The 25393-nt window shown below is 44.9% G+C and overlaps 1 protein-coding gene across 3 annotated transcripts in view; it reads right to left on the bottom strand.

Moving 5' to 3' along the window:
• Positions 1-25393, bottom strand: part of NKTR (natural killer cell triggering receptor) — a 39125-nt gene that overhangs the window by 7919 nt on the left and 5813 nt on the right. For 2 of the 3 annotated variants that reach the window (XM_069959294.1, XM_069959293.1), the window contains exons 3-13: positions 15392-15466; positions 14572-14679; positions 13474-13518; positions 8664-8751; positions 7217-7246; positions 5737-5882; positions 5033-5258; positions 4786-4938; positions 4069-4165; positions 3615-3763; positions 81-2741 (exon numbers count right to left, since the gene is read on the bottom strand). In XM_069959294.1, the coding sequence (XP_069815395.1) occupies positions 81-2741; positions 3615-3763; positions 4069-4165; positions 4786-4938; positions 5033-5258; positions 5737-5882; positions 7217-7246; positions 8664-8751; positions 13474-13518; positions 14572-14679; positions 15392-15466 (3778 nt within the window). Of the gene's footprint in view, positions 1-80; positions 2742-3614; positions 3764-4068; positions 4166-4785; positions 4939-5032; positions 5259-5736; positions 5883-7216; positions 7247-8663; positions 8752-13111; positions 13140-13473; positions 13519-14571; positions 14680-15391; positions 15467-25393 lie in introns of those variants that run through there. The other variant, XM_069959296.1, reaches the window with a different exon arrangement.

The raw sequence follows: 25393 nt of genomic DNA, 5'->3' as shown, positions 1-25393 counted from the left end.
CCTTTGGCAAAATCTGTAAGCCAAGAACATTTCTGCAAGAAGTCATCACTTCCAGTTGTAGCCATCAAGAAATTTCTTACCTCGATGAAGAGCTGTACCGACTCCGGGAACGGCTAGATGATCGAGATCTTGATCGTTGACTTGAAGGCGTCTGCGATTTGCTTCTACTCCCGGCTTTACTGCTTGACCGACTTTTATCCTCATGGCTTGATGACCTTTCCTCGCTTGAACTTTCCTGGTTCCTAGGACGCTGGTTAAGACGCGCCGTCTTCCTGACTTCATCAAAGAGTGATCCTGGCCTCACTTTGTTTTTGCTCTTAATCTCAATTCTCAGACCTTGCGTCTTCTTCTCAGGTTCTGCCGCTGCTGCAACCAGTGGGGTCAAAGCTGGCTTGAGGTTCTGCATGATGGTGGGACCTTGGACCGGCTTCCATTTGTTATCTACCACCGCTATTTCAGAGGCGCCAGTCTCAGCTTTCTCCACTGATGTTGAGTTACTTGTTGCGGGTTGAATATCTTGTGTATTCTTCTCTTCTTTGACTTGCGGCCTTTCCTCTGAGGCAGGAACAGTGCTTGTAGATGGAGAAGATATCTGGTCGGCCTTACCAGTGGTGGCAACTCCTTGGGCGCGGGCTGCAGAACCTGTCCCTAGTTTTATCTGCGGCAATGATCGATGAGATGTAAAGGTTTTTATTTCTTCAGACGTGTGCTCGACATTGGCGATAAGAGGACTTTTCGTCACTTTTGACAGTGGCCCCGCCTCTTCTGTCTTCATGACCGATGTAAGAGACAAGATCTTTGGTTCCGTGTTAATCTTATCAATGAGCTGAGGCGTGTCGGCCACGTTCTTGCTTTCAGTAGATGATGGTTTATCTGGAAGCATCTCTTTTGTGTTACTGGCTTTCACCTGCACATCTGCTCCTCCACCTGGCATCTCCTCATCCTCCTCTTCCTCACCAAACTCGAGTGGCGGCTGCCAGTGGAAGGTCTGCTTCTTCTTCTGAGCTTTTTGCTTCTTTTCTTTGCTTTTCTTAGATTTGTCCTTTATCTTGTTTTTCGAGCGGCTCTTCTTCATGCTCTTCTTACTAGAGCGCCGCTTGTGTTTCTTCGATTTGATTTTATGTTCAGGGGAAGAGCTCTCAGACGGCGGCGTTTTGGAGCGTTTCTCTGAAGGCGGTGGTGACGGTTCGGATGGTGGTGTATTTGAGCGTTTTACCTCCTCCGAGTCGGATTCTGTACTGGCCTCGCCTTCCTCCTTTCCAGAAGACGCAGCCTCTTCTGCCACATTGGCATTCTGAGAATTAGGGACTGGATCCTCCTCTACGATATCCGCTACAGATTCCTTTAACTTGTCACTCTTCAGGACTTTGTCTATGTCTGATATGACGGCCTGAGTCTCGTCCTGATCACTTTTGGCGTTTTGCCCGTCCATGTTAGACTCTGGTACAGAGTTATTTTCTTCTTCTTTACTGCTAGGAGAGTTTTGGTTCTCAAGTAACTCCTTGGTGGTTTTCAGCAGTCTTTTGGTGAATTCCTCTCCTTCTGTATCGGAGGAGGTAGAATCTGAACGGCTTTCAATGCTCTTTGGAGAAACTGAATTTTCTTTACTTTTTTCTTTACGTTGCTTGCCTTTCATATGTTTATCATTTACTTTTGCTTTGGTCTTTTTGGATGAGGCCTTTGCATGGGCGATTTCGTCATTGGACCCGCTGGATGAAGAACTGTCATATGAGGAGGACTCAACTCTCTCAGCATGAAACGATGAACTGCTTCGACTCCGGGATTGGCTGTAAGATCTGCTATAAGATCTACCCCTAGAAGAGGAGCGTTCTTTGGATTTACGACGATGACTTGAACTTCTTCCGGAATAATCGCTGCGTTCACTTTCTGACCTCGAGCGCCTCTTTCGGTAGGAGTTACTCTTGACCTTACTTGAACCATACTTGCTTTGTGTGGGAAGGGCATTGGCGGCATTGGCTTTGATTTCTTGAATGCGTTCATAAGAAGGCTTCCAGGGCTTCTGCCCAGGCTTCCACCGGGAAGGAGGAGGGCTGTCGCTCAGTGAAATCACATGAACTTTTTCATTTGTTACAAAGGCAAGAGGCGGCTCATCGCTTGTCTTACTATTCAGCTTTCCTGGATGAACGGCTGCATTGGCTTTGCTTCCTGACGAATCTTTCTTCGGGGGAGATGATGAAGAAGCTTTTGTCTGCTTAGAAGAGCGAGAATGTGAGTTGGAGTGCGAGCCAGATACATTTCTTTTTCTGGATTTTGATTCAGTCCGGGATCTACTTCTTGTGCGGCTTCTAGAAGTGGATTTGGAAGCGGTTCTTGACCTCCCACTTTCCTTTGAATAGGACCTCGATCTGGATTTGGAATGGCTAGAATGGCGGGAGGATTTCTGCTCTTTGTCAGATCTAGACCAGCCCTTTTTCGAAGACTCTCTAGAAGACCTTGATGAAGATCTCTGTGTTCGTTCCTGGGAATATTTTCTCCTCTGGCTTGAAGATTCTTCTCGATAGGATCCAGAAAATTCTTCCTTCTTCTTGTGCTTTTTTGAATGCTTTGCCTTTTTTGATTTCTTTTTGTGTTTTACTTTTTTATCCTTCTTTCGTGTTTTTGAGTGTGAATCGCGCTCCCTGCTAGTGTCTGAATGATAACCATCATGTGACCAAGAATTCGATCTGGACCTTGGAGACAAACTTCCTTCATCCCAACGACTGGGCAGACGTTCATTGAGTCTAGAGAGAAGAAACCTTTTTAGGTTACATGTATAAATGGCCTGAACCCACCCTACTGTGTTTTATGTGTATTACGTTACTTATCCTGTACTGATCCTGAATTTCATCCTGTATTATACTCCAGATCTGCGCTCACTATTCTGCTGGTGGGGTCACTGTGTACATTTACTCATCCTGTATGTATGCTTAGTTATATCCTGTATTATACTTTAGAGCTGCGCTTACTTTTCTGCTTAAGGGGTCACTGTGTACATACATTACTGATGATGAGTTGCATCCTGTTTTATGCTCCACAGCTGCACTCACTATTCTGCTGGTGGGGTCACTGTGTACATACGTTACATTACTTATCCTGTACTGATCCTGAGTTACACCCTGTATTATACTCCAGAGCTGCACTCACTATTCTGCTGGTGGGGGGTCACTGTGTACATACATTACTGATCCTGAGTTGCATCCTGTATTATACTCCAGAGCTGCACTCACTATTCTGCTGGTGAGGTCACTGTGTACATACATTACATTACTTATCCTGTAATGATCCTGAGTTACATCCTGTATTGTAGTCCAGAGCTGCACTCACTATTCTGCTGGTGAGATTACTGTGTACATACATTACTTATCCTGTAATGATCCTGAGTTACATCTTGTATGCCCTACTCCCCTTCACTTACTATTCTGCTGGAAACAGTTAGCTTGGTTGTTGACTGTTCCCAGTAACAGTTCAGCTGGGTTCTTGTGCTACCCAGAATGTAAATCTACAAAACCAGAAACAGTGAATGCTGGAAAATTCTCAAGCTGGCAGAATCCTCGCTGCAGTTCTGAATACACAAAATTCAGTCAGAAACTCTGTAAACGTAATACATTTCTTACTTGTCTCCTTTGCTCCACTTTTCTCCAGTCGGCGGCTTATAAGACTTCAGCCTTTGCATCTCTTCCTTCCAGTGTGGAGGGGTCTCGCTGCTTTCTCTGTCATCATTAGATTCTGATCGGGATCTAGACCGTGGAGGTGTGTGATAGCGCTGGAGAGTTGTACAAGAACAGTGTAAAGCAGAAAAAATGCCTCGTACACACACAAAAAAAAAACGTAACTATTCTAAAGCTAAGTTTTATGTTTCCATAAAATGTTAATGAAACAAATGAAATGCAGAGGGTGAAATATTTGTTTGCATTTTCCACAATCACAAACCTTTATATGATCGTCATCTTATTTAGATATGAAACTATCAACCAGTAAAATGTATAAAAAAAATTAACCCTCTCATGTACAGGGGGTTTCTGGCTCATTTATCTATCACCACAAGCCTATCTGATATGCAACACTTACTATTGTGCCCCGGCCGCGGATTTTTCTACCAGATTTTGTAATGGAGCCTTTGGTCGAATCACTGGTTTCTTGAATCGCTGGAGACTGTTTCCTAATTCTAAAAAGAATTGATATGTATTAAAAATAAAATCAGTTAAGGTACCTTTTTAAAGTATTTTAATTCATTTTATTACTCAGTTTTCGAATAATAGGCTAGAAGAGAACTGCAGATATAACACTGTATGACCACACAGTTCTCTATGATCATAGCAATGAGTGCAGGGAGGGGATAGAGAGGACTGTGCAGCTGTAACTGTATGACAACTCGGTTCTCTATAAGATCATAGGAATGAGTGCAGGGGGGGGATAGAGAGGACTGTGCAGCTGTAACTGTATGACCACACAGTTCTCTATGATCATAGTAATGAGTGCAGGGAGGGGATAGAGAGGCCTGTGCAGCTGTAACTGTATGGTTACAGAGTTCTCTCTAGGATCATAGAGATGAGTCCATGGTGGCGGTAAAGAGGACTGTGCAGCTGTAACTATATGACCACACAGTTCTCTCTATGATCATAGGGATGGGTGCAGTGAGGGGATGGAGAGGACTGTGCAGCTGTAACTATATGACCACACAGTTCTCTCTATGATCATAGGGATGGGTGCAAGGAGGGGATAGAGAGGACAATGCAGATATAAAGTAAAGAAGACCCCAATACAGTATACAAATTGACATATTACAGCTCAGGATCAGGGATGTTGACAGGGGCGTCTTTTCTTAGCAGGAAGCGGTTCTCTGGGATCGGGGGAATTTCCTCCGGCCGCACAACAGGTTTATCCCTCTTAGTGCCGGAGTCTTTATCTTCTGCTGTGCTGCTCTTTTCAGAATGAGTGCTGAGTGACAGGAGGAGGAGATGTTATGTCTGTCAGTCATCGGTGTAGAAGACACAACAGTCAGAGAAGCTTCAAAGAACAGCTATGACCGCACCTGTGATGATGACTCTGCGGCTTCTCCTCCTTGACCTCCGGTTGACCTTCCTTGCGTTTTCTCTTCGTATGCTTCACTTTGGGTTTCCTTTTCCGCTTTCGCTTCTTGTTTCTTTCCAATTCCGCCTCACTCTCTGACGAAGACTCTGATGATGATGAAGACGGAGAGGATGACTTGGAGGTTGAACCCGATTCATCAGACTCGCAGGTCGCCACCCGAACTTTTTCTGTAACAACGAAAAAAATCAGTTTAAATTAAATTACTAACAAATTAAGTCATTTTAACTTTTTTTTTTTTTTTTTAATTTAACAGATGTTTGTTGAGCGATAAGGAATCGGTGTTTGTTACACAGGCATGCTATACAACTAGTGTCCCAAACTGGTCACTACCTTTCCTGAAACACTCTGCACTGCTGGGGGACAACGTTACTTCCTTTATGTAACTATGAGTCTGATTCAGCTCTGTGCTCTGACTACTGAGAGAACTGTGTAGTACAGCATTGTGTGTGTTAGTATAGCAGAGCTGTGTATGATGGTGCAGCAGGGCTGTGTGCATGTGTAACAGTTGTGTGTGTATGTGGGTGCATTACAGCCGAGTTGGTGGCAGAGCTGTGTGTATATAATGTTAGTGCTACAGAGCTGTTTGTGCGTGAGAAACGTAATCATGTCGTAATAATAACGAACAGGTCTGTGTGATCCCCTCACCATCTTTGGTGGATTTAGCTCCCAGGATCCCACAGTCAATGACTCGGACATCAGCATAGGGACGACTGGCAGTGTCTGTCTTCAGATTCTCTATCTGTTCAATCACTTCAAAACCAGAAATCACGAGCCCGAACACCACGTGAACGCTGAAGAAAAACAAAGAGGTAAAACTGAATCCTATACACAACAATATCCGATAAAAACAAGCTGAAAAATAGCACTATGTGAAAAACCTCTTAACGTTTCAGGCATGTGTTTTTCACATTTTTTTACCTGCCTATATTAAGGGAAATGGGACTCCCCTTCCTGCATTCTGGTAAAGGTAAAGACACGTATATGTTATAAAAAGATTTCACTATAGCCCCCTGTGTCCTCCATACTGACATCCACTACATCATCCAGTCGACATTAGTTACTGTGGTAATGTGACTGCTACACTAGTGTCAGTGTAGTGACCCTCCTGTTGGGGGTTTCGTTGTGCCACTTTATGTCACACAATAACCTACATTACGGTTGCACAGTGGTCTTGATCTCCGCAGCAAAACTACAACTCCCATCATTCACATAGAATTGTTGACTATTCAGGCTGGGTGTTGTAATATCAGAACAGCTTTAATGCCGCAGATTAGACTAGGTTCACACTACGTTTTTGCAATCTGTTTTGTTTAATCCGTTTTTTGCAAAAACAGCTTAAAAACGGATGGAACTGTGTGCATCCGTGTTGATCTGTTTTTTTTAGCGTCACAAAAACGTGGTCAACCTCATTTTTGTGTCCGTGAAAAAAAAAGGATCCATTTTGATCCTTTTTTTTTTTTTTAATGGAAGTCAATGGAAAAATGGATCAAAACGGATGCACACAGTTGCTTCTGTTTTTTTCATCAGTTTTTCATTTGTTTTTTCCAAAAACGGATTGCAAAAATACGGATTGCCTCCTTCATTATGATTTACGTCTGCTGGCAGGTGCAAATCATGGTTCAAATCTACACCTGATGGAAGCAGGTGTAGATTTGGTACGCCAAGCGTGGATTTGGCCGCCCGGCCAGCCGGATTCACTAAGAGGCGGGCATGTACTTGTATAATAAAAAACAATCCCTACTGCCAACTGGAGATCATCAGCAAGTAGACAAGCAACTGCTGAGTGCATGCCTCTGTCAAAAGTTAGGTTTAGCATGATAATATTCAAGATATTTTCTTACTGACAGTGAATGGGAACATTCTAGACCTAAACTAGTAGAGTACCTAAAAATGTAGAACTTGTTACAAGAGCTCTGATACAGGAATAAAACTTCGTTTAGGGTTGAAAGGGGTTATCCCAAGTTTAAGGGCTTATTCGAGAAAACAAAACTATATATACTTTTTTTTTTTTTTTATACACATACTCTGCTGCCACCAGTGGATGTGTCAGGAACTGCAGGTCCCAACACAGTTACCACTGATGCTGCTGCATGTGTGACTTTAAAAACAAATGCAGTTTTCTTACCCATCAAGGTGTGGCGCTGCTTTTGTTGTTCTGTATCAATAATTGAAGAGAAGAAAAAAAAAATAGTATCAGTATGAACACCATATAACCAGCTGATTGATTTATTGTAAAGTTATAAAAACGCACTCTGGGTTGAATGTAATGATGAAGCATAAGTGATAAGTGGTGGTACACAAAAATCTGCCATCTGGACTGCAGAGGTTTTTAAATTCTAGAAATCAGATACCATAACAGCAGCCATATGCATTTGAGGTGATATGCTATGTTTCTTCATGCCCCCCCCATACACATGAATGCACAGCTAGGTCTTAAATGGGTTATCCAGCGCTACACAAAAATGGCCACTTTCCTTCAGAGACAGCCCCTTCTCTTGTCTCCAGTTTGGGTGCAGGTTTTGTAACTCATTTCCATTAAAGTGAATAAAGCTTAAATGCAAATCACGCCGTGTTGTCTCTGGAAGAAAGTGGCCATGTTTTTGTAGCACTGGATAACCCCTTTAAACTGAGAGAAGCGGCATGTGCTGCAGACCTCTCTTGTGGCGACTTATCTCTCCAAGAAAAACAAAATCCAAATGCTTTATATTTATTTCCGCTATTTCAGAAAAAGCCATCAATAGCTGATGGTGGGAGACGGGGTCCAACCTCAAAAAACGCTGCCTATAAGCTAAATGATGGAGCTATGGAGCTCAGAGTGTAGCCTCCTTACTTCCTACAAGGCAAAGCGCCATACACTTGGTAGTGGTTGTATCTGGTACTGCAGTCCATCCTATTGAAGTGAATAGGAAGAGCTGTAATACTGGGTACCACTGCTACCCAAAGTATTGAACTGAGCCTGGTAGATAGGAAATGAAGAAGCCACACCACACATGAGTGCCACAGTTCTTCCACCAAGACCGGGGTAGGGAGCCTTGGCTCTCCAGCTGTTGCAAAACTACAACTCCCATCATGCCTGGATGAGCCTGGAACTTTAGATTTGGCTGTCCAGGCATGATGGGAGTTGTAGTTTTGCAACAGCTCGAGAGCCAAGGTTCTCTACCCCTGCACTAAGAAGATCAACAATTGTAATGGGAGATGGACCCTCACGCACCACTGCTTTATTGCTTGTCTATGGGAGCTGCCAGAGATGGCCAATGAACCATTAGCAGCTCCTATATACAAGGTATGGCGCTACTCCACCAGGGAACTTGGCACCTGGACCCAACAAATGACCCCCCTGTGATCACTTATCCCCTATGCTCTACATAAGGGATAAGTATTATTAGGTATACACCCATCCACATAAATGTCCTGGAAAACCCCTTTAAGAGGGTGAACCTGTTATTGAATGAAAGGAAAAAGGCTTTACTATCGCCATGAGAAATGGCGGAGTGACAGACTATCAAGGACACTGCTGTTTCAGTATTTGTTCTGCATGCCAGATTACCAAAATACCAGATTAAAGGACTTACATGAAGAACTGTGATCCGTTGGTATGCTTGCCTCGGTTTGCCATAGATAAAAGGTACGCCCGGTCATGTTTGAGGATAAAGTTTTCATCTGTGATAAGAAAAAGAGAACGAGAAGAAAACAAGAAAAATAAACGGTTTAGTGGATTTAATGACAGAAACAAAGTTACAAAGAAACTTCCGAGACTGGTAACAAGGTCCGCAAGTGTCCATCAATGTGTGTGAAGAAGCTGAGAGCTGCGGTGATGTGTACAGAGATGTCAGGGCCACACCTCGCTATTACTGGGGTATTAATAATGGACCCTGAGAGTAACAGGACAGAATAGTGACACCCTCTGCCCCTACAGGACATCAGTAGTACTGCAACTCCTCCCAGATAGACAGGATATCAGCACAACCCAAACATGGCGGCCACAGAGGTCAGTGCTACATCATCCCGTACAGCGTGGATTGATCTACAGCAGGACATCTATGCTGCTTAATGCTCCTGCTGTTTAATGAACGTATTCAGTAATTTAAAGACCTGTGTATATGTATATATCACTGATATCAGCCAGAAGGCAGAAACGGACACTGCAGGGCTACCATAGGTATAGGGTATGTCCGTCCATAAATACCATCTCCTAATACAATATGAATGGATACACAGAGTGGAGTTACTCTGTACATGCATTACTTGTTCTGTAATATACTCCAGAGCTGCACTCACTATTCTGCTGGTGGGGTCACTGGGTACATACATTACATTACTTATCCTGTACTGATCCTGAGTTACATCCTGTATTATACTCCAGAGCTGCAGTCACTATACTGCTGGTGGGGTCAATGTATACATACATTACTGATCCTGTGCTGATCCTAAATTATATCCTGTATTATACCCCAGAGCTGCACTCACTATTCTGCTGGTGGGGTCACTGTGTACATACATTACATTACTGATCCTGAGTTACAACCTGTATTATACCTCAGAGCTGCACTCACTATTCTGCTGGTGAGGTCACTGTGTACATACATTACTAATCATGAGTTACATCCTGTATTATATTCCAGAGCTGCACTCACTATTCTGCCATGAACATTACTGGCTGTATACATATATTGTGTACACAGATGGACATTTACTAAAGTGATTATTGAACCCACAATATTCTGATGCTGAAGGCGGAGTTTGAAGCTTCTGGCAACTGCTAACCCCCTATATAAATCACTGTACTAGACAAGTTACTCTCCATCCTACAGCCCAGTGACATCTCGAGCTGCATAGGAAGCTTCTCTAATGTCCAGTAACTTCTATCATCTCCAGCTACCCACCACCACACGATGATGGGAAATGTAGTGCTAAAGTAATAGTCACTACTACAGGTCCCTATGAGCTTACTGAGGAGGGCGAAATTGTGGACATACTCATAATGAATGAGAGGTGTGTGTAATACATGAAATCACCAGCCGCTTCCTGTAGTGACTCTGAGCTCTGTCTGACAGACTGGGCATATGGGAAGGGGTTAATAAGTAGAAGAGGGTGCCAGGCATCAAAGCAGCTCAGCAAAACTATGGGCAGTGGCTTAAAGGGTTATCTAAGATTTAAAAAAAAAACAAAAAAAAAACTGTTATTCCCTTGCAAAAACAGCGCCACCCCATCCTTGGGTTGTGTGTGGTATTACAATTCAGCTCCATTCACATCTATGGCACAAAGTTGGAAAACCCACACCCAACCTGAGGACAGGAGTGGTTGTGTTTCAGTAAAAAGGAAGCAATGTATCACTAAGCCTGGATAACCCCTTTAATGCCAGGTAGTAACCTAGAATACTGCCAATGGATGTGGTTCGGTATCGGTATGTGTCGGCTTGGCCTGTTTGTGATGTGATGACATGGATCTCTGCATATAGTCATCTACAGACTGAATATAGCCCCAGAGAGAAAAACACATGGATGTTAAAGAATTCACATTATCTGCAAACTAGAATGGAAAGAAGTGTAAGGAGGAGCGGCGTCGGCGTCAGGCGGAGCACTTACCTATCTGAGAACACTGTTTAAAGAAAACAAAAAGAAAACCTTGAGTGGATACAGCCCTGGCCACATGGCTACAGCACAGAAGTACAGAAGACTACCCCTTCACACACATGGCCCGCCAGCCTCCGACAACAAAGAGTTCTGCACCTCTGGGTCTCAGATCGCCGCTTGCTGTCAGTGAATGTGAACATTCTAGTGTATATTCTGGGGCTGCAGTCCCATGCCGACTGAATATTTCTCACAGCTGAGGGTTTGTTACAGTTGTATCCAAGTCTAGGTAATCATCTGAGAGCTAAGTCATCTGGTGAGCAGGGGGGTTCCAGATTCTCCCTCAATATGAATCAGGTGTGTTACATTTCAAAGCCTGACTTTAGGCTACATTCACACGTCTCGCGTTCGCTCAGTGAAGCATGGACGGTATGGACGGGGAATCCCTAAACTTGAGTGTTTCCTTACATTACATGCTTTATTAATGTCATGCCAGGAGCTGGGACCCTGTTTGACCCCTTAAGGATCGGGCCAATTGTCACTTTTGCGTTTCCTCCTCCTCGCCTTCTAAGACCCATAACACTTTTTTTCCACCTACAGGGCCATGTGAGGGCTTGTTTTTTTTAAGAAACAGGTGTACTTTCTAATGGCATCTTTCAATCTGCCATTAAATGAATGACATAACCCCCAAAATATCATTTATAGGGTGAATTTGGCCCAGAAAATGTGATTCAGCTAATTTTTTGCGGTAAAACTGGCGTTTTTCTTTATTCTATAGGTCGGTATGAACACATCGATATGCAGGTTTTCTAGGTTTTCAAACTAGGTTTTGAAATAGGTTTTACTATTTTTATTAGCAGTAAAACTTTTTTTTACAGGGAACAGGTATATTTAAAATAACCCTATTGTGACTCTTATAGCGCTTTTATTTTTTCACCTATCGGGTCATATGGGGTGGCATTTTTTGCTCCATGACCTCTACTTTTTAGTCTATTAGTAACATTTTTTTCTAGATCAGACGTTATCTGCGATCAGAACACCGGACTGCACGGAGGTAAGGCAGAGCGATCAAGGTCCCGATCGGCAAGTGACTGGAGATGCTTCAGTCACTTACACTTAAACTATGCGGTCGCAGCGTTTAATGGGTTAATGGCGGGCTTCATAGCATGGCCCCCCCAGCGGGGCGTACATTTATGCCCCTTTGCATTAAGGTGCAGCCTGCAGGGGCGTAAATGTATGCCCCTGGTCGTTAAGGGGTTAAATGATCGGGCCCCTGTAATGGCACAGTCACTGAATTTGCTCAGTGTGAACAGGCATTTCAAGAGGAAATTAGGAGCGGATTCTGCTTCAGATTCTCCACCTATTCCTCAGTGTGCACATACCCTTACACATGCACACTTGGCTGAACTGAGCATAATGTGAATGAGTAGAGACAGCGGTGGTCATCTTCATGCTCTGTACAAATCTCTTTTACTTTACATCTGAGAAGAGCCAAATAGGTATCGATTAGAGATAGAGCATGCTCAGGTCTGTCCAAACCCAAGCGTTCAGCATTGATTAGTGCTGGCTGCAGAAGTTGTATAGTATCTATAGGCCATAGGCTGTATCCATGTTTTCCTGTCGGCCTTAGGGCTGTATCTAACTTCTTTAGACACAGGTAATCAATGCTCCCGCTCGAGTTCAGACTGACCTAAACATGCTCAAAATACACTCTACATATAGAGCATACAACTCTATGCACCCATAAACTAGATGTGAGCAAAGGCTAACCTGCGCTGATACATTGCACCAAACTGGAAAGTTGAATAATAATTATGCAAATTATTATGGAAACAACTGTAACAGATCCTAAGTTGTGAGAAGTCCTGAGTGAGTACAAGCTGAACAAGACTGATCTCACTCAATGGCAGCAAGCGGAGGTCTGAAACAACAGAAACAATACAGGTCAGAGAAGTCACAGAACTTTTCATTATACAAAGTTTGGGCTTTATTAAAATTAGACTGGATCGGCCCTTTAAGGTATAACCAAGAAACACCTATAGACATGCACGCTGTACAGACGCAAATCCTGAGAAAGCATTGCCTATTTCCAGACCTAGATCTAGGTGGGGCGGGTACTAGAATCTGACGAGACCCTGTGCCAGCTACACAGCCAAATAACAGAATAGAAGCCAATGTCGGGCTTCGCTGTTTGTAGCCACCATGGCTCCTCTATGGGCACGGAGATGACTAATCGTATAACAAAGTGACAGCAAACCAAGTTCTGACAATACAGCGATGGACAAATGACTGCTCAAAAGATTCATGTTCAATCCTCCCAAATCTGGAAAAAAAATTTTTTTTTTTTTTACAGAAATTTTTAAAAAATGATGGAGAGTCCATTGACTGCGGGAAGGAGGGTGCAGGGGAAGAGTGAGTTTATCGAGTTACTGAGCTTGCGTGTTTCTTACCTTAGGATTTTGCAATAGATCACATTCTCTATAAATAAAAGAATATGTTGACAGTTTTAGGCAGGAAGACAGGAGTTGTCATTGAAAAAAGTTGCCTAACCTCCATGCTGAGAATGACACTGAATATAACCATATAAACAGTCAGAAAGGCCCTGACTACACATAAGAAGCTAGGAAAAAAAATACACATCTGAACATAACTCAGGTCCAAGTTCATGCACATGGAAGGCTCATGCAAACATTAGAGTCATGCAAGAAAGTCTAAGGCTGCATCTTATCAAACATGGTCTCTAAACCTCCTCAAATGAACAGCGGGAATAACAATAATACATCAATGACGGGAAACACGACTGACTCCTTACCTTTAAAGTAACCGCCAAATATAGACTCTCCGCCTTTCCCGTTACCTGAAAGGCAAAACAACGCAAACACCTTAAGTCTTCCTATTAAACAGGCTGCTAAAGAGGATGAAAAAATTCTCTGCTGGGTTATATTATACCTATATGGCAGTTCTCTGATACAAAGCTCCAAATCACCTGCATAGTTTTAAAGATATTCAATGTGAGCTGCCAGTAGTCATCACTAGGGGGTGCTAACTGCATACTGGGTTACTGCTGTGACAAATAGGTGTAGCTTTCTGAATACTGGGTTACTGCTGTCACCACTAGGGGGAGCTTACAGCTTACTGGGTTACTGCTGTGACAAATAGGTGTAGCTTTCTGAATACTGGGTTACTGCTGTCACCACTAGGGGGAGCTTACAGCTTACTGGGCTACTGCTGTGACCACTAGGTGGAGCTTACTGCTTACTGGGTACTGCTGTGACCATTAGGGAAAGTTGACTGCATACTGGGTTACTGCTGTCACCACTAGGGGGAGCTGACTAAATACTGGGTTACTAATGTCACCACTAGAGGGAACTTACTACATACTAAGTTACTGCTGTCACCACTAGCTGGAGCTTACTGCATACTGGGTTACTGCGGTCACCACTAGGGGAAGCTTACTGCATACTGGGTTACTGCTGTCACCACTATGGGGAGTTTATTTCATACTGGGTTACTTCTGTCACCACTAGGGGGAGCTTACTGCATACTGGGTTACTGCTGTCACCACTAGGGGGAGCTGACTGCATACTGGGTTACTGCTGTCACCACTAGGGGAGCTTACCACCAGAAGCTTAGGTCTGCCCTCAGGTTGCTGGTGGCTATGCTAGGTAAGGGGGAAAAGCAGCTTCACATTCGCACCCTTGGAGCCCTATTACACAGAGTGATTATCTCCAGATAGTGATCAGCGGCATGCCCCATGTATCTCTGCAGCAGTTTTGCTTTCTGTCTAATATAAGGGGTGTCCCTCTCTATGACACCTGCACTGACAGTGCTGACAATACTCTACAATGCTACACAATGATAAGGGGGTTCGCATAGGACCCCACATTGTCAATATACCACTCCACGTTACCTTCACTGAAGTCACCACCTTGGATCATAAAGCTTTTCACCACTCGATGGAAGGTGGAACCCTTATACCATAACTTTTTCCCTGAAACTTTTCCAATTCCTTTTTCACCTAGGAGAGATGAGGAAATAAGCCATGAGGAGGGGGGCTGGGTGTCTCAGGACGCAGCACAGAACACCGCCCTATTACACACACCTCACATATATACTGCACAAACGTCACATACATATTACACACACGTCACATACACACTGCATACATCACATTTATATTACATACATATTACACACACGTCACATATTACACATGACACATACATATAACACACGTCACATACATATTACACATGACATACATATTACATACACGTCACATACATATTGCACAAACGTCACATTCATATTACACATTACACACAACACATTTTACACACATGACATACACGTCACATACATATTACACGTCTCATACATATTGCACAAACGTCACATACATATTGCACATGACATACATATTACATACAGGACCATACATATTACACACATCACATACATATTGCACAAACGTCACATACATATTGCACATGACATACATATTACACATGACACATACATATTACATACAGGACACATACTTATTACACACATCACATACATATTGCACAAACGTCACATACATATTACACACATATTACACACGACACATACATATTACATACACGACACATACATATTACATACAGATGCTGGGCTCAAATTCTAAGATCTGTGGGGGGTGACTGAACGTATCCAGCCGGCAGCCTGAGGGCTCGGAGGTCGCCTACCTGTACATAAGCACAAGAAGTTTGTGCACGTCTTTGGGCAGACATCAGAGAAGAGCTGAAATACAATTCGGCCAACTGTAGGGAGAGAAGAGGAGAAGGTTATAAGATTATATCCTCAGCCTGCTGTTCTGCTTTACACTGCAGCTCTGCTCCATTATATACATAGTACTCTGGGGTAACATAGGATATAATGCTCTGTATCCCCCTCACATGCTTCACACCACAGCTCTGTATACATAGTACTCTGGGGTACCATAGGCTTAGAATCTGCCCTGTGCCCCCCCCCCCCCCCCCCCCCACATGCTTTACACCACAGCTCTGCTCCATTATATATATAGTACTCTGGAGTACCATAGGCTTAGATTCTGCCCTGTGTTCTCCCTGCCATGCTTTACACTGCAGCTCTGCTTTGTAAAGACTGGCTGCTGTGTGTAAGCAGGAAGCAGACTCTGAATTACAAGATCCCTTCTCCAATAACATTTAAAGGGGTATTCTGCTCAAATGAAACTTTTAATATGCTGCTGCCCCAGGGGACAACAAAACAGCATACTGTTACCTCTCCGTGCTACCCCATGTCCCCCTTTGTCATGTTCAATCCTGCCTCTACGTTTGAGACGGACTCCTCTGGCAGTGACACCCCGTGGTGCTGTTCCCTCTAAATCAGTGATTGGCTGAGTGGGCTCTCAGTGCCAGATGAGTCCATCTTGGAAGGGGAGGTGGGATCATTCAGCCCGGATCCGAAGATGACATAGGACGACACCGGGGCAGCGCAGAGAGGTAACAGCCTATTAAAAGTTTAATTTGAGTGGAATACCCCTTTAAGGCAAAAGCTAAAATTCTGCAAATTCCCTGTTAGGAAGCAGCGGCGCACGGTGGAAGCTCAGATAACAGGTCCCAGAAAGATGGAGATACACTGCGGTCTGATTACAAGGGCAAGCGGATGATTTTTTTTTTTTTTTCCCCAATGCTAAAAGGAGAGATATACTTTAAATAGAGTCGTCCTTCACTTCAATGACTGGGACCCAGACGTTCAGAGCAAAAAAATGTTGTTGGAACCTGGAATGCTGCATAGTAAAAATTCATTTACCATTCATCTTTCTAATGGTGCGCTTACACAGACAGATTTATCTAACAGATTATTATAGCCAAAGCCAGGAATGTATTTGAAATGAGGAGAAATCTCAGTCTTTCCTTTATGACCTGTTCTCTGTTTATAGTCTGTTCCTGGCTTTGGCTTTAACAATCTGCCAGGTAAATCTGTGTAAATGCACGCTCTGCTGGCTGTCTATAACTATGCACATGGGGGGGGGGGGGGGTATGGGCAGAGCGCCTCCTCCCCCCCCCCCTTTCCATTATTGGTGAAATTTGTATTGAAGACATGTCCTTAGGATAGGCCATTAATATCTGATCCATAAAAATCTGATTATACAGAGAGTGATAACAAACAGTGCCGTACATTGTGCAGTGGCCGTGCTGGGTTACTGCAGATCAGCTCCGATTTATTTTAATCAAGTTCAAGCTGCAGTAACCAAGTGTGGCCACTACACAAAGTACGGCACTGTCTGCTTCCTACCTGAGAGGTCTTAAAAGTTTTACAAAACCACTGGCCCACTAGCTGCAAAACTACAAAGCTACAATTCCCATCATGCCTGGACAGCCAAAGCTAAAGCATGAGGGAATTGTAGTTTTGGAACAACTACATGGGTTCCCCCCATCCCTGTCACAGAGAGATGGGCTCTACAGACTATCCGCTTTCCCAGGCTCGTTCTAGAGATCATCCCCCGACTGATCAAAAATGCCCAGACTGATCTTATAAAGGTGCATTGTCCGACTAGTGGCTAATACCCATCATACGTACACAAGGCTTAAGTGGCTGAAAACAGAGAGAGATAGACTGCAATATACTACACAGCTTAGGCTGGGTTCACGCTACCTTTTTGCAATCCGTTTTTTGTTAAAAACGGACGAAAAACTGATGAAAAAAACGCATGTAACTGTGTGCATCCGTTTTGATACATTTTTTAATTATAAAAAAAAAAAAATAACGGATCAAAACAGATTCGTTTTTTTTTTTACAAACACAAAAACGTAGTTGACCTCATTTTTGTGTCCGTAAAAAAAAAAACAGGTCCGTTTTGATACTTTTTTTTTTTTATAATGGAAGTCAACGGAAAAATGGAAGCACAGTTGCATCCATTTTTTTTTCAGCAAAAACGTAGTGTGAACCCAGCCTTAAGGGGAAATGTTGCTTTTAGCCAGCAGGTTCCCTCCCCTCCTATATATTATCTACAAACCCTGCATTGTCTACCAGAGCTACGTGTCACTTACTGTCTTAGCTCAGGCCGTAGGGAAGTATCACAAGAAGCTGCTTGTTCAGCCCTGAGCTGCCGCCGGACGCACAGTCTCCTCATTCATACGAGAAAGCTGCTAGAAACATGTAACTCACAGGAGGAAGTCTCTATATCCAGCCGCACAATAACCAAAGCATTAGCTGCTGCAGGGATGTGCTACAGGTCAACTACAGAGCTGGGTACTAGGATGTAGAGGTGGCCATGCTGGAGATCACTCAGCTTTCCCAGAAACTGATAGGACCAAATGATTGTCTGGCATTCATTGATTTAATATGAGTGCCCCATAGTGCAGTGCACCTCCATATAAACATATACAAAGGTATGGTGTCCACCATTATTGCTGTACTATGGCCACACACATGCCACATGGATCTGGAGTAAAAGGGTTCCCCGGGTTACCTACAATGCAGACATGAATTTGGCAATTTAAAGTGTCAATGTCATTTTTTTTTTGCAGAAATCAATATTCCAGTCGATTTTAAGAAACTTTGTAATTGGGTTTATTAGCCAAATCTGCCATTATCTGCATTCAGAAAGACTTTCCCCGGGGGGGGGGGGGGCGTGGCGAACCGCCGATGAGAGCGGCAGCGTGAGAAGGGAGCTCCCGGCCACCCAGCTACATTAGAGGCCAAAAATCGCAGATACCCGCGGCAGTTTCTCCCCCTACATGGCGAGGGAGACCAGGGGGACCCCTAGAGAAGAGCACCTCAGGACTATTCCGGTCTCCGTTCCCGTCCGCACCTGGTCACCCCGTACCTCACACGCGGCGCGGCCGCACAGTGTTCCGGGCTCCCTGACACGTGGCGGCACGGCTTCCTCGCATCCAGCAGCTCCGATCCGGCCCCGGTTCGGTCCCGGAGCCTGTCCCGCATACGCCAGCCACAGGAAACGGAGGGTAGTGGTTCCTGGCAGCCCGGCCCGCCTTGTGGCGCAGGAGGGAGAAGGAGCACGAGTGTGGAGCCGCCATCTTGCGGCCTCCACAGCACGCAAGCACAGAAGGACGGACCCCCATCTACCCCCTCTGAGTCGCCTCCGCTGACCTCAGGTACCAACCCTGACAGCCCTGACTGCCATAATCCCCCTGCAATCCTCAGCCCCACTGCCATAAGGGGCTCCCTCCCCAAAGACACTGTCATCTTAAAGGGACAGCAGCGAATTTCGCAATACATGATGGCCACCAGCAATAAATCGCAGAAAGGGGACAAAACAAAGAGGGGAGGACAGGTTGTGACCTCTAAAAGTAACTCTAACACCAGGGCAACGCAGTCTGGGGGAGCGGACTGGCACCACACTGACTGACTCAGAAGCCTCCATAGGGGGCTCCCTTTCTCAACGAGATGTACAGGGGATGCTTTCCCAACTCCCTACTATACCCGATTTTAAAATGCTGATATCTGAGGTGAAGGAAACTTTTAGAGCAGAAATAGCTGAGATCAGGAAGGACCTGCAACATATCACCCTGAGAGTTGAAACGCTGGAGGATGACCATGACTCTACTAGAGACTATATTGGCACTCTGCTTTCTACCGTCTCTACCCAAGCCCTTGCCCTGGATGACATGCAGCATCATATTGAGGACCTAGACAACAGGGGTAGACGTAACAATATACGCATACGGGGTCTCCCAGAGGCGACGCAGGATAGTGATCTAATGGATACCTTGGAAGGACTGTTCAACTCTATGCTGGGGGAACCATCCACCCACAAAATTAAATTCGACCGAGCACATAGAGCCTTGAGACCTAAACCTACTAATGGGACCCCCAGGGATGTCATTTGTTGCTTGCATGACTACACTATCAAAGAAGCTATAATGACTAAGGCACGTTCCCTTCGCTCCTTGGACTTTGATGGAGCCTCCATCCAGATCTTCCCTGATCTCTCATGGATAACCCTACAGAAACGTCGCTTTCTTCGCCCCCTCCTGACAACCCTACGTGACTATGATGTTTCCTATCGCTGGAACTTTCCTTTTGCCCTCTCAGCCCGCAAGGATGGGCGCTCTGCAATGCTACGCAACCTGGCAGACCTCCAAAAATTCTGCAATCTCTTGGAGATCCCATCCCTAAGATCACGGATTAGACAGTTGCTCCCCCCCTCCATCTCCTCCGCCAGTGTGGCGTTCTGCACGCAAGAAGAGGGGACGTCCTCACTCTGATGACCCTGGACCGGTTGCTGGACTAAACTTAGACTCAGCCCCTTGAGCTCCTGACCCTGGGCTGCCCGCCCCTTCTTGACTCCGTAGGCTGCCCGGCCGCTTTGTTACGTTTTCATACTGGCCTTAAGAATCGTTGTTGGTTGGACATGGTTTCTCACCCTTGATGTGTTTCATTCATTTATCTATGCATGTTCCGTTGGTGGTTCCTATTTCCCCCCTAGAGGGGTACCTATGCTCAACCCTAGGGTTGTATATTGTCTATTGCATTTCATTGATTGTTACCTATTTTTTCTGTTTCTTCCCTTCTCCTGGTCCCCGGTATCCAGGACCCAAGCCAAATGCTACCGACCTTGACTGGTCCATACGATGTATGTTGTGTTTCTCTGTTGCTCGTCTGTATCCCCCCTTACCCTTGTGTATCCCCAATCCCTTTTCCTTCCTGGGTCTCTTCCAGGATCTGTTATTGGAGTCACGTGCCTCCTGAAGCTCCAGGGCGGCCTACGACAAGTCCTCTGTGGGTGAGCTACATTTTGTTCTATATCCTATGGTTTACTGATGGCTAAGTGTGTAACCCTGAATGTGAAAGGCCTTAACTCTAATCTGAAGCGAAGATTGGCCCTGAGGGAACTCCGTACCATGAAGGCTGATGTAGCCTTCCTCCAGGAAACGCACTTTGATTGGTTATTGTGGAAGGTCTTCTCCATGGTAAACCTCTTGTGTTCTGCAATGTCTATGCCCCTAATAAATCACAAATTCCCTTTCTCCGTAGGGTGCTAAATAGGCTTGCTAAATATCCCCCAGCTCCAAGACCGTTGGGAGGTGACTTTAATTTATCCTTTTCGGAGACGATGGATAGACACTCCATAAACAATCGCCCCACCCCGGCAGACCAGGCCAAACTCTCGGGGCAGTTTCGCAAATTGATTCGCAGACATCTATTTGATCTATGGCGCATTGATCACCCTTCGGAGAGGGAATATACATTTTACTCCCATCCTCATCGTTTACATTCCAGAATAGATTACTTTTTTGGCAATGTTCCTACTGTCCGCCTCCTAGAGCGTGCTTCCATTGACCCGATTTCATGGTCGGATCACGGGCCGGTGTTGGTTTGTCTAAAAAACTTAAATTCGCCTACTCGCCATTGTCATTGGCGTTTGAACGAGAGTTTGCTAAAATACCCGCCTACCCGTGACTCAATCAAATCCTGTATCACATCCTATTTTTTAGAAAACGACGGAATAGTTGAGTCTGAGTCGATCCTTTGGGAAGCCCATAAGGCGGTCATTAGGGGACACTGTATTGCCCTGGGCTCCCGCCAGAAAAGAGACTCCCAACTAGCGATACAAAACGATAAAACGTGATATACAATTATTGGAAAGGTCTCTAGCTCAGTCCTCATCCCTCAGAACTTTAAGGAGGCTTGCGGCGGCGAGAGCCCGCTTAAAGGAACTGACTCTCTTTAAAGTGGAGAAGTTACTCCTCTACTCTAAACAGAAGTTTTACGAAAAAGGAAACAAAGCCCATACACTTTTGGCGAGAATGCTTAATGATAGAGCGATGGCCCAATCTCCTCAAGTCCTTAGGGATCCCACTGGAAAGCTTCTGTATCACCCTAATGACATCTCTTCTCTGTTTCTACGGTATTATACTGACCTCTATTCTCTGCCCTCTACTCTCCCTTCTGATCCGGAGGCCTGCTCCAACCGCAATAAGGAATTTTTATCTGATTGCAATCTCCCATCCTTATCTGTGGGTGCCATGGAAGAATTGAATGCCCCTATCACGGAAGAGGAGCTTTCTGAAGTACTGAAATCTCTCCCCTCGGGTCGGGCTCCCGGACCGGACGGTTTCACTTATCTCTATTATAAGACCTTCTCCTCCGAATTGTCCCGCAAGCTCCTCTCTCTATTTAACTCCTTTCTACAGGGGGCTGCTATCCCTCCCTCCCTATCACATTCCTATCTTACACTTCTACCTAAACCTGGAAAAGACCCCTTAGATGCAAATTACAGGCCAATTTCCCTCCTAAATTCGGACTTCAAAATTTTTACTAAACTACTTGCCACTCGCTTAGGTTATTGACTCCCCTCACTAATCAACGCTGATCAGGTGGGCTTTGTGCCCAGAAGGCAGGGTGGAGACAACACTCGGCGGGCCATCGATATCATTGAGGTGGTCAATCAGCAGTCGGACGGGGCCCTGATACTCAGTTTGGATGCCGAGAAGGCCTTCGACCGCCTTGGGTGGCCGTTTATGTTCGAGACTCTCCGTTGTTGTGGATTTAGGGGCCCCTTCTTGACTGCCATTGAGGCCTTATATGCGCGACCCACCGCAGCGATCAAATTCCCGCATATGGCGTCGGGGACATTCCCCATTCTGAATGGCACCCGCCAGGGCTGTCCGCTTCCACCCCTCTTGTTCGTCCTTTGTATCGAACCCTTGGCGGCTGCCATCCGGAATTGCCCTTACATACGCGGAGTCTCTGTACGTGGTAAGGAGTTCAAAATTATGCTATTTGCAGACGATGTTCTCCTCACCCTGTCTTCTCCATATACCACCCTCCCGGTGCTTAGAGACATGCTTTCCCGGTTTGGAGTCCTTTCTGGCTATAAAGTCAACACTGGCAAATCGGAAATTATGCCTCTGAACCTACCTTGCTCTAGGGTGACTCATCTCCGCTCAGTTTTTAAATTTAAATGAACGGAGTCCTCCATTAAATATTTGGGGATACGTCTCACACCCACTTACTCCTCTCTTTACTCAGCTAACTTCCCTGCCCTTTTCAAAGACCTGCGAAACTTGCTGACCAGGTGGAACTCTCATTTTATTTCACTTCTTGGTAGAGTGGTATCAGTGAAAATGACTATCCTTTCGAAGTTACTATATTACTTCGAGACTCTTCCCGTACGTATACCCCTGTCTAAAGGCCCTGCAAAAGGATATTTTTAAGTTTATCTGGGCCTCAAAAAGGCATCGCATTTCTGCCTCAGTGATGATGTGCAGTAAGACACAGGGGGGATTAGCGGTACCTAACATTCTGCATTATTACTGGGCAACCCACTTGCGACAAATTACCGCATGGTCTAAGTACCATGCTTACAAGAAGTGGACTGAAATAGAGAAAATTTGGTTAGCACCTTAGCACCCTAACTCTTTCCTCTGGCATGTTTCCCCACCTCGGTTTTCTCATCTCCGCCTTCTAGGCCCTATACAATTTACCCTGCATATTTGGACTTCCTGCTCTCTCAAATTTAAGTTACTGTCTAAAGCCTCCCCCCTCCACTCCTTCCTCCTCTTCCCTGACTTCCAACCAGGTCTACAATCTCACACTGTCCAGATCTGGGAAGAGAAGAAAATTTTCCAATTTGCAGACATTGTAGACCCCCTCAGAGTGCTATACGTACCTGCAGATTCGACACTTGATGGTTTCTCGCCTGGGATCCCTAACTGTGTGAAAGCCCTCTGCTTTTGAACAGCTTGTAAGATGCGGCTCCTCCACGTCAGGTTTGATATCAGATATATATCGCATTCTTAACTCTCCACCTGATGGATCCCAGGCTAGACATCCCTATATGACTAAATGGGAGGAGGTGCTGGGTAGGCAGCTCCCGCCAGAATGTTGGGCCACTATTTGGGAAAGAGCAGCAAAATCATCACTCTGCACCACCTATAAAGAATCCCACTATAAGCTAATGATGTTGTGGTACCATACCCCCGAGCTCCTTCATAAGTTAAATGTTGCTGTGCCTCAAATATGTTGGAGATGTCTGTGAGCCACTGGGACACACTATCATATATTCTGGGAATGCCCCATCATTAAATTGTTCTGGAGGGATGTTACTGGACTGGCCTCTGGAGTCTTAGGCTCTGATGTTCCTGGTGACCCTGCAGTCTGTTTATTAAATCTGTTTCCTAAAACTTTTAGGAAACCACAAACTAAATTGCTACTAACCATTCTAACTGCAGCCAAATCTTTAATAGCTCGCCAATGGCGACAGACTACTCCTCCTTACATTGCTTGGAGACTAGAATTAGGGAACTGCGCTCTCTAGAAAAATTGACGGCCTCCCCTAATAATACTATTGAAAAATTTGAGGCCATATGGCAACCCTGGGACTCCTTTGATGCACCCTCTCCACCCCCTGGCGGTGGACCCTAGACTCCATCCCCTCCCCCCCTCCCCCCTTTTTTTTCCTTTGTCTACTGTCATGTCTTGGTCCTCGTACCCCCATGTTAGTCTGTCAGTTTTCGTGCTTAGGGTATGTTCTGCTTATGATATAGTACAGCTCCCTTTGACTGTAGACAAGCCAGCTATGCTTTAGGCCTTCACTTTGTTATCTTGTTTTATTTATTTGGTTTATTTGATCCTATGCCTAGACACGACATAACCTCCTGCTTTGTTTAAATGGAGGTATAGCCCTTCTACCTGGCCTCTTTTGATACTGCTGAGCTGTTTTACCCACCGTTGATACCCTTGTTTGTATTACTTTCTTCTTATTGTATGTTATAAGAAGAAAAACTCTTTAATAAAAATTACAGTTATAAAAAAAAAAAAGAAAGACTTTCCCCAGGTCCCCTCCCCCCTCCTCTCTCATCCACTGCTCATTATCAGGAAATCACGACTCTTTTACATCAGTCGAGCCCTGTGTAACCTATGGAGAGGGGAGGGGGAGGAGGGAGATTATTCGGCAGCAGAGAACAGAGAACAAAGGATTACACAGCGAGAGCTGTGTAAAAGCCTGTAATCAGAGGTCAGTGCTGACTTCAGAGGAGATAGCCCGGTGATGTAGCTGTAAATTAACTCTTTGTTGTCCTGTTTTGGTGCCTCATCTCCCTCCAACCCCTCCCCTCTCCATAGAGAACCATAAAGACAGGGGGGAGAGCTTCAAACTGCTTTTATCACCTGCTCACTGCTCATTATCAGTCGAGCCCTGTGTAACCTATAGAGAGGGGAAGGGGAGGAAGGGAGATTAGTCACCAACAGAGAGCAGAGAACAAAGGATTACACACCGGGAGCTGTATGAAAGCCGGTATTCAGTCAGAGGAGATAGCCCGGTGATGTAGCTGTAAATTAACTCTTTGCTGTTTTGTTTTGGTGCCTCATCTCCCTCCACCCCTCCCCTCTCCATAAGAAAACAATGAAGAGAGGGGGGGGGGGAGAGCATAAAAACTGCTTTTTTTATGATAAAAATGCATTTTCAGCTAATAAACCCAATTATAAAGTTTCTTAAAATCGCCTGTACTAAAATTGAAAAAATTAAACGACAGTGCCAAAAAAAAAAACAAAAAAAACAACAACCACTGAAGTATCAAACAGGATGTGAAGAAGGGGGAGGGGATGTGACACGGTGCGGTAGAGGCGACGCTTCCTGGTCATGTTCTTCATAGACTTATGAGGAGACAAGCAGACGTGTGCCCGAGGTTTATAATGCAAAATATGGAAACCGGACGGGGTGTTATATTGTTTACATTGGGCTGAAGAGCACTTTG

Source organism: Dendropsophus ebraccatus, chromosome 2 (assembly GCF_027789765.1).
Source record: "Dendropsophus ebraccatus isolate aDenEbr1 chromosome 2, aDenEbr1.pat, whole genome shotgun sequence".
NCBI classification, from domain to species: domain Eukaryota; kingdom Metazoa; phylum Chordata; class Amphibia; order Anura; family Hylidae; genus Dendropsophus; species Dendropsophus ebraccatus.
The sequence above is the reverse complement of the archived record's forward strand: the minus strand, read 5'-3'. Positions and strand labels throughout refer to the sequence as shown.